The sequence below is a fragment of the Globicephala melas genome, chromosome 1 (genome assembly GCF_963455315.2).
Source record: "Globicephala melas chromosome 1, mGloMel1.2, whole genome shotgun sequence".
NCBI classification, from domain to species: domain Eukaryota; kingdom Metazoa; phylum Chordata; class Mammalia; order Artiodactyla; family Delphinidae; genus Globicephala; species Globicephala melas.
Window position 1 is genome coordinate 61,034,015 of NC_083314.1, and position 13,874 is coordinate 61,047,888.

Genomic DNA, 13,874 nt, shown 5'->3' on the forward strand with positions numbered 1-13,874 from the left:
ACCTAAACGTAAGACCAGACACTATAAAACTCTTAGAGGAAAACATCGGAAGAACACTCTGACATAAATCACAGCAAGATCTTTTTTGACCCACCTCCTAGAGTAATGGAAATAAAAACAAAAATAAATGGGACCTAATGAAACTTAAAAGCTTTTGCACAGCAAAGGAAAACTGTAAACAAGACGAAAACACAACCCTCAATGTGGGAGAAAATATTTGCAAACAAATCAACGAACAAAGGATTAATCTCCAAAATACATAAAAAGCTCATGCAGCTCAATATTAAAAAAACAAACAACCCAATTAAAAAATGGGCAGAAGGGGCTTCCCTGGTGGCGCAGTGGTTGAGAGTCCGCCTGCCAATGCAGGGGACACGGGTTCGTGCCCCGGTCCGGGAAGATCCCACATGTCGCGGAGCGGCTGCGCCCGTGAGCCATGGCCTCTGAACCTGCGCATCCAGAGGCCGTGCTCCGCAACGGGAGAGGCCACAACAGTGAGAGGCCCGCGTACCGCCAAAAAAAAAAAAAAAAAAAAAAGTTTGTAACCATAAAAATGGGCAAAGACTCAAAAAACCTTTTTTCCAAAGAAGACATACAAATGGCCAAAAAGTACATGAAACAATGCTCAACATCACTAATCATCAGAAAAATGCAAATCAAAGCCACAAATGAGGGAGGACCCTGGAAGTCCAGTAGTTAGGACTCGGTGCTTTCACTGCTGTGGCCCCGGTTCAATCCCACGAGCTGCACAGCATGGACAACAACAACAACAAAAAAACACAATGAGATACCATCTCAGACCTATTAGAATGGCTATTATCAAAAATATAAAAGAAGTGCTGGTAAGGACGTGGAGAAAAGGGAACCTTGTGCACCACTGGTGGGAAGGGAAATTGATACAGCAACTATAGAAAACACTATGGAGGTTCCTCAAAAAATTTAAACTAGAACTACCATATAATCCAGCAATCCCAATTTTGGGTATATATTTGAAGGAAATTAAAATACTATCTTGAAGAGATATCTGCAGCACCCCATATTCATTGTGTCTTTATTTACGATACCCAAGACACGAAAAGAACCTAGGTGTCTGTCAATGGATGAATGGATAAATATGATAAACACACACACCCATGCACACAATGGAATATTTTTCAGCCATAAAATTGAAGGAAATCCTGACGTTTGCAACAATGTGGATGAATGCCGAGGGTGAGATAAAGAATGACAAATGCTGTATGATATCACTTATATGTGGAATCTAAACACACTCAACTGATAGAAACAGAGAGTAGACTGGTGGTTGCCAGAGGCTGGAAGTGGAGGAAATGAGATGTTCAAAAAGTATAAACTACCAGTTATAAGGTGAGTAAGTTCTGGGATCTAATGTACAGCATGGTGTTTACAGGTAGCAATACTGTGCTGTATACTTGAAAGATACTAAGAAAGTAAATATTAAATGTTCTCACCACCACCACAACAACAAAATGGAAATTATGTGAAGTGATAATGTGTTAACTAAGCTTATTGTGGTAATCATTTTGCAATATATATGTGTATCAAATCATTACATTTTACACATTAAACTTATACATTTATATATGTAAATTATATCTCAATAAAGATGGGGAAAAAATAGAGTAGAAGGATATCCATGAAACTAAAACAAGTGGTTATGTGTTTTAGGGAACAGAAAAAAATGGGGAAGACAGGAACAGGAGTGAGAGCCACACTTCTCAATGTACACTTTTTTTTTGTTAATTTAGTGTATTTATTTTGGCTGTGCTTGGTCTTAGTTGTGGAATGCGAGATCTTCATTGTAGTATGCAGGATCTTTCATTGTGGCGCATGGGCTTCTCTCTAGTTGTGGCGTGCAGGCTCTAGAGCACACAGGCTCAGTAGTTGTGGTGCACAGGCTCTCTAGTTGTGGCATGTGGGCTCAGTAGTTGCAGCACGCAGGCTCTCTAGTGGTAGCACACGGGCTCTAGAGCATGTGGGCTCAGTAGTTGTGGCACGTGGGCTTAGTTGCCCCATGGCATGTCGGATCCCGACCAGGGATCGAACCTGCATCCCATGCATCAGAAGGTGGATTCTTAACCACTGGACCACCAGGGAAGTCTCTCAATGTGTATTTTTTTATGTAGTTTATTTTTGTACAATGAGAAGGCATCACCCGTTTTAAAAAATGCAAAATAAAAATAAGGACAAAAATTTTTTTAGTATGCAAGCAGAAAAGATATCTTTAAGCTAGCAAGAAAAGTTTATGTTCCACTCATCCTTAGAAAAATATTTGAGAAAATACTCAGTAAAACCTGAAAGTAAATTCAAAACTGGAAAGATACAGAATCCACAGCTTGTAAAAACTTCAGAATACCACAAAGGCAGTTATACATTATGCAAGAATCCATCTGAAATTAACACTAGAAAATTCTCCTTTGAGTAAGGAGAAAGACTTGACCTTAGTTCCTTAAAGAAACACATAAAATCCAATATGTAACACATGCTTTTGTCTCTTCAATAAACACTTCATAAGTGCCAAATATGTGGTAGGCACTCCCCTCGACACTAGACGAAGAAAATAAATTTATGAAGATATATTTGGTGTCCAGAGTGCTAGAGTAGAGGGAGGCAGGTATGCAGACTATGAACAAATAAATAAATGCATAATTATAATGTCAGTATTATGGTGAAAAAAACAGAAGAAAGAGAAAGATACTGATGAGGAGTGGGGAGCTATTAGGGTGGTCAGGAAAAGCGTCTCCGACAGGTTAAGTTAAAGCTAAATGAAATGACGAGGTAAGCTTCAAAGATATGTGAGGAAGAAAGTTCTAGGCAAAAAACAAAATACGTATGACAGAGGTGTACTAGGTGCATTTAAAGAAACAGCAAAAAGATGAGTATGACTAAAACAAACATGTATAATGGAGAATACAGTAAGGGATGAAATGGAAAAGAAGGCAAGTGCCAAATCATGTAGGGTCTCTGAAGCAATAAGGCCTTTGGATTTACTATACGTAAGCCAGAAACCCATTAGAGAGTTTTGAGCAGCTGAGTGTGCTCACCTATAAAATAGATGATATATTATATAATTTTCTTCCTCTTCTCTCCTTATTGTGAAGAGCTTAATGAAAACTACGACATATACATATGTATAAGACATTAACACTGTTTACTGAATTTTGACTTTTAGAATAAATACATTGACAAATTTCAGAAAATAACAATGGCTACAGAATAGGAGGCAAATGAAATCAACGCTGACAATACAAAAGCATATATAGCTGAAAAAGGTGTGAAATAGAGATAGGAAGGTGGAAGAAGGGTGAAAGCCTTGAATATACTTTACAGAATAGGGATTCAAGAATACTGTCTATGAATGACAGAAAAACAAAACGATGCTTAAGTGTGTTGTTTAAAATTAAAGTGACAGCTGGAGAGACTGAGAACAGTAACAAAATTTGTGAGAAGCCTACATCTTAGAAAATTGTATAAATTAGTTAATTCCTCTTCTATCATAGCAGAAAAACAATGGACAACACCCAAAGTTGACACTTCAAGAAAGACCAACATAACACTATCACACAGAAATGAAAGAAATTACCGGAAGATCTGAAATAAAACACGGATTAAAAGAGGCTGCTTAAGGAGGATAAGAACAGAATAAGGGAGTGCAGTACATGTCCATTTCTTTTTGTTATGATCCATTTTTAACCATGAGCATCAGGAGAACCTCAAGAGTGGTGCTAAGGTTTAAAATAAATAACATATATTGATATCAAAAGTGTATTTACAGCATAATTATAATACCACAACTGTGAACAGGAAAAAGATAACATTTGGAGGATCGGACTATAGACACTTTTCCCCTCTTTGCTTAAGTTTTAAATGTTTGAATCCTTAGAGTTAAGGCCTAGACCCTCCAGTTTGCAATTTCTTTCCATGTGCTCGTTCTAGTCTCATGTTTTCAATTAGTAGCTATAGCACTGTTTTCCAAAGTATGATCCACAGATCACCTAGATTAAAATCACCTAAAGTGTTGACTAGAGATTCCGGGGACTTCCCTGGTGGTGCAGTACTTAAGAATCTGCCTGCCAATCAAGTACCTTTTTGGACCACAACACTATGAGACTAGCTATCAATTACAGGAAGAAAACGGTAAAAAAATAAAAACATATGGAGGCTAAACAATATGCTTCTAAACAACTAAGAGGTCACAGAAGAAATCAAAGAAGAAATCAAATAAATACCTAGAAACAAATGACAACGAAAACACAATGACCTAAAACCTATGGAATGCAGCAAAAGCAGTTCTAAGAGGGAAGTTTATAGGAATACAATCCTACCTCAAAAAACAAGAAAAATCTCAAATAAACAACCTAACCTTACACTTAAAGCAATCAGAGAAAGAACAAAAAAAAAACCTGAAGTTAGCAAAAGGAAAGAAATCATAAAGATCAGATCAGAAATAAATGAAAAAGAAATGAAGGAAACAATAGCAAAGATCAATAAAACTAAAAGCTGGTTCTTTGAGAAGATAAACAAAATTGATAAACCATTAGGCTCATCAGGAAAAAAGGGAGAAGACTCAAATCAACAGAATTAGAAATGAAAAAGGAGAAGTAACAACTGACTGCAGAAATACAAAGGAGCATGAGAGATTACTAAAAGCAACTATATGCCAATAAAATGGAAAACCTGGAAGAAATGGACAAATTCTTAGAAGAGTACAATCTTCCAAGACTGAACCAGGAAGGACTAGAAAGTATGAACAGACCATTCACAAGCACTGAAATTGAAACTGTGATTAAAAATCTTCCAACAAACAAAAAGCCCAGGGCCACATGGCTTCACAGGCAAATTCTAACAAAGATTTAGAGAAGAGTGAACAACTACCTTTCTAAAACTCTTCCAAAATACAGCAGAGTGAGGAACACTCCCAAACTCATTCTATGAGGCCACCATCACCCTGATACCAAACAAGACAAATATATCACAGAAAAAAAAAAATTACAGGCCAATATCACTGACGAACATAGATGCAAAAATCCTCAACAAAATACTAGCAAACAGAATCCAACAGCACATTAAAAGGATCATACATCATGATCAAGTGGGGTTTATTCCAGGAATGCAAGGATTCTTCACTATATGCAAAACAATCAATGTGGCACACCATTTTAACAAACTGAAGGATAAAAACCATGTGATCACCTCAATAGATGCAGAAAAAGCTTTTGACAAAATTCAACACCCATTTATGATAAAAACTCTCCAGAAAGTGGGCATAGAGAGAACCTACCTCAACATAATAAAAGCCATATATGACAAATTCACAGCCAACATCATTCTCAATGGTGAAAAACTGAAAGCATATCCTCTAAGATCAGGAACAAGACAAGGTTGCCCACTTTCACCACTATTATTCAACATAGTTTTGGAAGTATTATCCATGGCAGTCAGAGAGGAAAAAGAAATAAAAGGAATCTAAATTGGAAAAGAAGAAAAAGTGTCACTGTTTGCAGATGACATGATCTATACATAGAAAATCCTAAAGATGACACCAGAAAACTGCTAGAGCTGATCAATGAATTTGGTAAAGTAGCAGGATACAAAATTAATGCACAGAAATCTGTTGCATTCCTACACACTAAAAATGAAAAATCAGAAACAGAAATTATGGAAACAATCCCATTTACCACTGCAACAAAAAGAATAAAATACCTAGGAATAATCTACCTAAGGAGGCAAAAGACCTGCACACTGAAATCTATAAGACACTGATGAAACACATTAAAGACCATACAAACAGATGGAAAGATATACCATGTTCTTGGATTAGAAGAATCAATATTGTGAAAATGACTATATTACTCAAAGCAATCTACAGATTCAGTGCAATCCCTATCAAACTACCAATGGCATTCTTCACTGAACTAGAACAAAAAATTTTACAATTTGCACAGAAACACAAAAGACCCCAAATAGCCAAAGCAATCTTGAGAAAGAAAACAGAGCTGGAGGAATCAGGCTCCCTGACTTCAGACTATACTACAAAGCTACAGTAATCAAGACAGTATGGTACTGGCACAAAAACAGTATATCAATCAATGGAATAGGATAGAAAGCCCAGTGATAAACCCACACACATATGGTCACCTTACCTTTGAGAAAGGAGGCAAGAATATACAATGGAGAAAAGACAGCTTCTTCAATAAGTGGTGCTGGGAAAACCGGACAGCTACAGGTAAAAGAATGAAATTAGAACACTTCCTAACACCATACACAAAAATAAACTCAAAATGGATTAAAGACCTAAATGTAAGACCAGACACTATCAAACTCTTAGAGGAAAACATAGGCAGAACACTCTATGACATAAATCACAGCAAGATCCTTTTTGACCCACCGCCTAGATTAACGGAAATAAAATCAAAAATAAACAAATGGGACCTAATGAACCTTAAAAGCTTTTGCACAGCAAAGGAAACCATAAACAAGAGAAAAAGACAAACCTCCAAATGGGAGAAAATATTTGCAAACGAAGCAACGGACAAAGGATTAATCTCCAAAACATACAAGCAGCTTATGCATCTCAGTATCAAAAGACCAAGCAACCTGATCCAAGAATGGGCGGAAGACCTAAACAGACATTTCTCCAAAGTAGACATGCAGATTGCCAACAAACACATGAAAAGATGTTCAACAGCACTAATCATTAGAGAAATGCAAATCAAAACCACAATGAGGTATCACCTCACACCGGTCAGAAAGGCCATCATCAAGAAATCTAGAAACAATAAATGCTGGAGAGGGTGTGGAGAAAAGAGAACGCTCCTGCACTGTTGGTGGGAATGTAAATTGATACAGCCACTATGGATAACAGTATGGAGGTTCTTTAAAACACTGAAAATAGAACTACCTAATGACCCAGCAATCCCACTACTGGGCATATACCCTGAGAAAACCATAATTCAAAAAGAGTCATGTAACACAAAGTTCACTGCAGCACTATTTACAATAGCCAAGACATGGAAGCAACCTAAATGTCCATTGACAGATGAATGGATAAAGAAGATGTGGCACCTATATACAATGGAATATTACTCTGCCATAATAAGGAACAAAATTGAGTCATTTGTAATGAGGTGGACGGACCTAGAGCCTGTCATACAGAGTGAAGTAAGTCAGAAAGAGAAAAGCAAATACCATATGCTAACACACATATAAGCAATCTAAAACCTAGTGGGAGGACAGGAATAAAGACACAAACGTAGAGAACAGACTTGAGGACACAGAGTGGGAAGGGGAAGCTGGTACGAAGTGAGAGAGTAGCATTGACATATATACACTACCAAATGTGAAATGGATGGCTAGTGGGAAGCTGCTGCATAGCACGGGGAGATCAGCTCGATGCTTTGTGATGACCTAGAGGGGTGCAATAGGGAGGGTGGGAGGGAGGCTCAAGAGGGAGGGGATATGGGGATATATGTATACATATAGCTGATTCACTGTTTTGTACAGCAGAAACTAACACAACATTGTAAAACAATTATACTCCAATAAGAATGTTTAAAAAAAAAAAGGAGATTTTTAAACAATGGGGGAAATTTGATTATGGACTATGTATTAGATGATACCAAAAAATATACTATCTTGTTAAATTATATAATGCCATTTTGATTACATAAAAAAATGTCCATTACTTTTAGCTTATATACAGAGGTGAAATGATTTCACATCTGAGATTTGCTTTAAAATACTTCGGCAAAGAGAAAAAAAATGAAGTGGTAAAAGAAAATGTGCCAAAATCTTGATTAACTGCTAAATCCAGGTCCTGAGTATATGAAAAGCATGATTAAAGGTTTTTTTTTAATTAATTGATTGATTGATTTTTTTATTTATTCATTCACTCATTTATTTTTGGCTGTGTTTGGTCTTCGTTTCTGCACGTGGGCTTCTCATTGTGGTGGCTTCTCTTGTTGCAGAGCACGGGCTCTAGGCACATGGGCTTCAGTAGTTGTGGCACACGAGCTCAGTAGTTGTGTCTCACGGGGTCTAGAGCACAGGCTCAGTAGTTGTTACACACAGGCTTAGTTGCTCCGCGGCATGTGGGATCTTCCCAGACCACAGCTTGAACCCATGTCCCTTGCATTGGCAGGCAGATTCTTAATCACTGTGCCACCAGGAAAGTCCAGTGTCTGAAGTTTTCCTAACAAAACCTTACAAGAGTTTTGTTTTGACCTTGTTAAATTTGGGGTGCTATTAGACATGCAACTGGAAATATTAACTAGAGAGTTATTTATATAAATCTGGAGTTCTGGGAAGAAGTGGAAAGTTGGAAGTCATGTTTTTCAGCCATGGGACTAAACAAAATCACTTAGAAAAGTGAAGAGAAAACAGGGTGGGAGGAACCAAGATATAATGTTGGTACATCCAACATTTGAAGGTGAAGAGGTGGAGGAGTCAGGGAAGAAGACAGAGAAGATGCAACAAGTCAATGAGATAGAAAGAAAACCAAGAGAGTGTGGTGTTAGCAGAATCCAAGAGAATAAGTATTTCAAAAAAGAAAATGTATTCAACCAATGTCTAAAGTTTCTGAGAAGTGACCACTAAATTTGGAGACATTAAGATCACTAGTGACTGTCACAAAATCAGTACCAATAGAGTGAAAGAGATGAAAACCTTTTGATAATGTTAGAAAATTCATCATTCTTTAAAAAATCTCCCATATGCTTTCCTAAATTCAAAGTATACTTTTACGTTTTAATGTAAAACTTAATTCTCCCATTTTCTTATACTTAGTCCAATCTCTTTTGGGAGGACTGGGGCAGTTCCTCAAACACCTGAACACTTAGTATTAAAGTCCTTCATAGTTGAGAATTAACTATTACTTACACAGCCATCATGCACATTCAGGGTTGCTTCAAGTTTTAATCTTTGGATAAATTCTCTTCTTCCTGTTTAAAAAGAAAGAACTAAATAAATCATACAATTTATTGCTTAGACAAGTGTAACACTGTTAAGAGCCTAGGAACTGTCATGAGGTAGAGTCAAGCTCTAATTTTAATTCCTCCATTTACGGGCTGAGTGACACTGGGCAAATTAACTCCTCCTCAGCCCTAGTTTCCTCATTAGAGTACCTACCTACCTCATGTGGTTATTAAGTGATTCAAGGAGAGAAAGGGCTTAGCACAGTATCTGGAACCACAATAAACACTTAAATGTTCCCTTCATTCATCCATTCATTCAACAAATATATTGTGTACTTACTCCATTCCAGGTCGTGTTCTAGGAGCTAGAGATACAATGGTAAAATAAAAGAGAAAAAGATCCCTGACTCTAGTTAGCTTAATGAAAGAAAATAAACAATATGTGACTTGCTAAAAACTCTATATGGAAAAATAAAGCAGAGAAAGGGGATAAGAGAAGACTGGAGGTGGGGAATAGGTTTTCAATTTTAAAAAGGATGGCAAACTGTTTTAGAATATGCCACCTATTTTTAAACATCTCACTTTCAGAAATGCTAAAATACTTAGAAGTTCATTTCACAGTGATGAAATGTGAGAGCAAAAAAATTAAATCAGCCTAAATATCCATCAATAGCAGAAAAGTTATCATACTTCAAAAATATAATAAATTCCTCCTTTGAAAAAGAGAAATTATGTTTCTTTAAGAAATGAATCATTTTTACCAAAAATGGACCAAAAAGCTTCATGCTTATTCAGAAGCTGTAATGAAAGGAAGCCGAATATATATATATGACAAAGAACAGTAATTAGCTAAGTAATCAGGCTGATGAGATTTCAAAATTAAATCTGACTATGCTCTCTATATACTGTCACAAGGGACTCTATTATGTTTTCTTGCATTCCACGTAAAGAGCAAGATCTTCTTGAAGCCAGACTGTTTTCTCTGTCCTTGCCTGTAACTGGTAAGATCGCTAGATAATGGATGAACACGTGGGTTAAAGATTTTGCGTGTGTTTGGGTGGGGTATACTTCCTAAACTTATTGGAATAAAACAACCTGCAGAAAATCAGCAAAGTATTTTCATGAATTAGGTTATACTTTATATAATTAACTTTTCAAATCTGATTTTCAGTTTTAAAAAGATGCTAACTAGTAAACAGAAAAAATTTTTTAAATCTTTTCCTTTTGGCCAATTCCTTTGGCAATCCTACTGAGTTATAAATTAAGAGTTAAGGAAAGAAGTATTCAAATTAACAACACGACAGTAATTAAAATTCATTAAAATGCTAAGAAAAAAGTATTAAAAATTTTCTTCCAAATTTTTAAAATCTGGGCTTGAAAACATGGCTTTAGCCATTTCCAACTAGAGAAAATGGTAGTGCAACATGAGAGAATAGAAGACAAAGTGAGTAATTTGAGCAAGAATTCTTCCATAGGACCTTGTACATAAAAACATGCACTGAGACACGATAGGGACAAGACAGCTCCTAAATGATATTTTTATATGTGACTTAGGAGATCAAAATGATTGTATTGGGCTTCCCTGGTGGCCCAGTGGTTAAGAATCCGCCTGCCAATGCAGGGGACACAGGTTTGAGCCCCGGTCCGGGAAGATCCCACATGCCGCGGAGCAACTAAGCCCGTGCGCCACAACTACTGAGCCTGCGCTCTAGAGCCCGCGAGGCACAACTACTGAAGTCTGCGTGCCACAACTACTGAAACCCGCGTGCCTAGAGCCCATGCTCTGCAACGAGAAGCCACCACAATGAGAAGCCCACGCACCACAACGAAGAGTGGCCCCCGCTCACGACAACTAGAGAAAAGCCTGCACGCAGCAACGAAGACCCAACACAGCCAAAAATAAATAAATAAATTTATTTATTTTTTTAAAAATTGTATTGCCCCACATTCCATAAAATGGGCTTCTAGAACAACCTAGTATAAACCTCCTCTACCCTTTTGGTAATTAAATGCACTACACCAAGAAATAGGAGCTGAAAGCTAGGATAAAAATAAGAACTATAAGTTTAAAAAAAAAAACAACTGAGTCCTCTCAAATTAAAATAAAAATAAACTCATGCCTATTATCAAGAACTGTGATGAGTCTGGCCTACTTGTAAGCTAACAAGCTACCTGCCACCATTTCATGGATGCTGGCAGAAGACACAGGACTTCTGAGTCGGAGGCAAAGGATTTTACTCCTCAAGGAGAATGAGCTTCAGGTTCACATTAGTTCCCCTTGTCCCCCAATTCCCACATGGCAATGCAGAGGGGTCTGGGGGGATACTGCACATGCAATGGGTTTGAATCACAGCTGGGGAACCCTGAACTGAAGGAACGCAAATCTTATATCAAGCAAATCTGCCTAACCTTTGTCCCAAAGGAAAACATTATCTTTATTATTCTGGACAATAAATAAATCTGCCCTCTGCTCCACAGGGAGATATTATATCTCCCAAGTCTGTTCTCTGAAAAGAGAGTCCAGAACAAAGCAGCCAGTGCCTCTGCTCACAAGATGTGCAGAAATACAAAAGAGACATGGAGAACTGTCTCCCAACAATTACCCATTTGTTATGGATGAATTTACCTATTACTGAGACTTTCTCTCCAAGTCTTTCTTGCAGCCCAAGCTGCCTCATTTAATTCCGTCTCTTTTACATTCTATTCTATATTAATAGATTGTAAGCTCCATAAAAAAAAACACTCTTTTGTTCACTCAAGTATCCTAAGTGCCTAGAACAGTGCCTAAGACAAAGGAGGCACTCAATATACATTCCTGAATCAGTGAATAAATGAACAGGCTCATAATACTGATTCTGTTCTTCAACGTGTTTTCACTCAATAATACAAGGTGAACATCTTTCACTGGCAATAAATATAGACATATTGCTCATTTTTAATGGCTCTGTAACTTATGAAACAGCTTCATAACTTATTTATTCAAGTACCTATCTCTGTTACTAGACTGAGATGCTTGGGACGAGAAATGTTAGGCTTAAATCTAACTTGGAACATACTACACATACACTGGGCAAAACTTAACATCTCAGGGCCTTAGTTCTACATTTGTAAAAATTTTATATTTGATGGGAATAATACCATCAACTTTAAAGGTTTATTGTCTGGAATAAATTAAGTAGCATATGCAAAACTCATAGATGTGACTGATCTACTATAGACACTTAAGATTCGTTCTCTCCCTATGTACACGTGGGATTGTTCTAAGTTAATATTGTCTGAAAAGAGAAAATGATTTTTTTGTTTGTTTTTGTTTTTAGGCCGCACCGTGTAGCATGTGGGATCTTAGTTCCCCGACCAGGGCTCAAATCCGTACCCCCTGCACCCGGAGTGCGGAGTCTAACCGCTGGACCACCAGGGAAGTCCCGAGAGAAAATGATTTTTAAAGAATGACTTCATTGGGCTTCTCTGGTGGCGCAGTGGTTGAGAATCTGCCTGCCAATGCAGGGGACCCGGGTTCGAGCCCTGGTCTGGGAAGATCCCACATACCGCGGAGCAACTAGCCCCGTGAGCCATAATTACTGAGCCTGCGCATCTGGAGCCTGTGCTCCGCAACAAGAGAGGCCGCGATAGTGAGAGGCCCGCGCACCGCTATGAGGAATGGCCCCCACTTGCCGCAACTGGAGAAAGCCCTCGCACAGAAACGAAGAGCCAACACAGCCATAAATAAATTAATTAAATTTTTTTTTAAAAAGTCAAAATTCCTTAAAAAAAAAATGACTTCATTAAGGAGTTGGGGTAACTTCAACTGGTTAAGAGAAAAGAATAAGGCTGCTGATACTGAGAAACAGAGACAGAACAGCACTTTAACAAAACTTTTTGTAAGGTCGGATCTTAACAAACGGCACCGGGAAACAGAGGAAAGCTTCAAGTGAGCTTTATTAGGGAGCGCTCCCGGGCGAGGTTCACTGGTCCGAGAGAAAGGGGCCAGAGAAGTCGCGCCCGGGCGAGGGTTCGGCAAGATTTTATAGGGGAAGAAGGGAAAGGGGTGTGGTGAATCTGGGAGGGCGCAGGGTATTCCTTATTTGGTGGTCTTTTCAGGTATCCTGGGGGACCGTTAGTACCGCGCCTCGAAAGGCGGGAAGGCTGGGCTGGGTGCAAAGTCCCCAGGTCAGTTCCTGGAACTGGGTGGTCCGGAAAGTCTCCAAGTCAGTTTCTGGAACTGGGTGGTCCGGAGAGTTTCGGCCTGATGCAACCTGTGAATCTGATTGTGTTCCCCTGCCTCGGGCCAGTTGGCCTTACATCCCGACATCTTTGGTGTAATGGGGCGGCGTTCTGATCTCTGGCTACTTCATGCTGAATGGGGGTGTCGAAAGGGGAGTCGGGCGACCAGAGGTCCGAGGCTTAGGGGAGACCAGTGGGGGGTTCTGTAGGAAGCAAGGTGTAAGGACCGAGGCGCATTTGGTTTGTGGCCACCCAAGAGACTTCCTCCATGCGCCTGCGAAGTAACCTAAGAAAACAGGGAGCAAGCATGCTACGAAGAGGGTGCAGTCCGGGTTTGAAAGAGGGGTGTCAGAGAGTCCCTCTCTCGGCGGGCTCAGGGCCTCTATGACTTGGGGGCAGGAGTGGGAAGGGGAGGTCCCGGTGTCGGAGATAGGCAAGAGGGAGGCCGGGTTTAGGAGGGGGAAGAGGTCGAGGGAGATAGCAGCGTTTTCAATGAACAGTAGGTGGAACTCCTGGATGCGGGAGGGGCCCAGGAGGGAGAGAGACTTGTGGCCTAGGAGGTCGACCATCCGGTGGGAGGAAAACACGGTTAGTGGGTGGGCCAGAGTCAGTTTTTGTTTGGTCAGTTCGGCTGCCGCTGTTAGGGCCCGAAGGCATGGTTGCCATCCCCGAATGGTTGGGTCTAGCTGTTGGGAGAGGTAAGCCACGGGGCGGTAGGAAGGC

The 13,874-nt window shown here is 39.2% G+C and overlaps 1 protein-coding gene across 5 annotated transcripts in view; it reads right to left on the reverse strand.

Moving 5' to 3' along the window:
* DCAF6 (DDB1 and CUL4 associated factor 6) overlaps window positions 1-13,874 on the reverse strand; it is a 173,967-nt gene that overhangs the window by 139,198 nt on the left and 20,895 nt on the right. For 3 of the 5 annotated variants that reach the window (XM_030875551.3, XM_030875554.3, XM_030875555.3), the window contains exon 2: window positions 8,896-8,957. The exons of 1 other annotated variant lie outside the window; for it this stretch is intronic. In XM_030875551.3, the coding sequence (XP_030731411.1) occupies window positions 8,896-8,957 (62 nt within the window). Of the gene's footprint in view, window positions 1-6,161; window positions 6,223-8,895; window positions 8,958-13,874 lie in introns of those variants that run through there. One more of the 5 variants, XM_030875562.2, reaches the window with a different exon arrangement.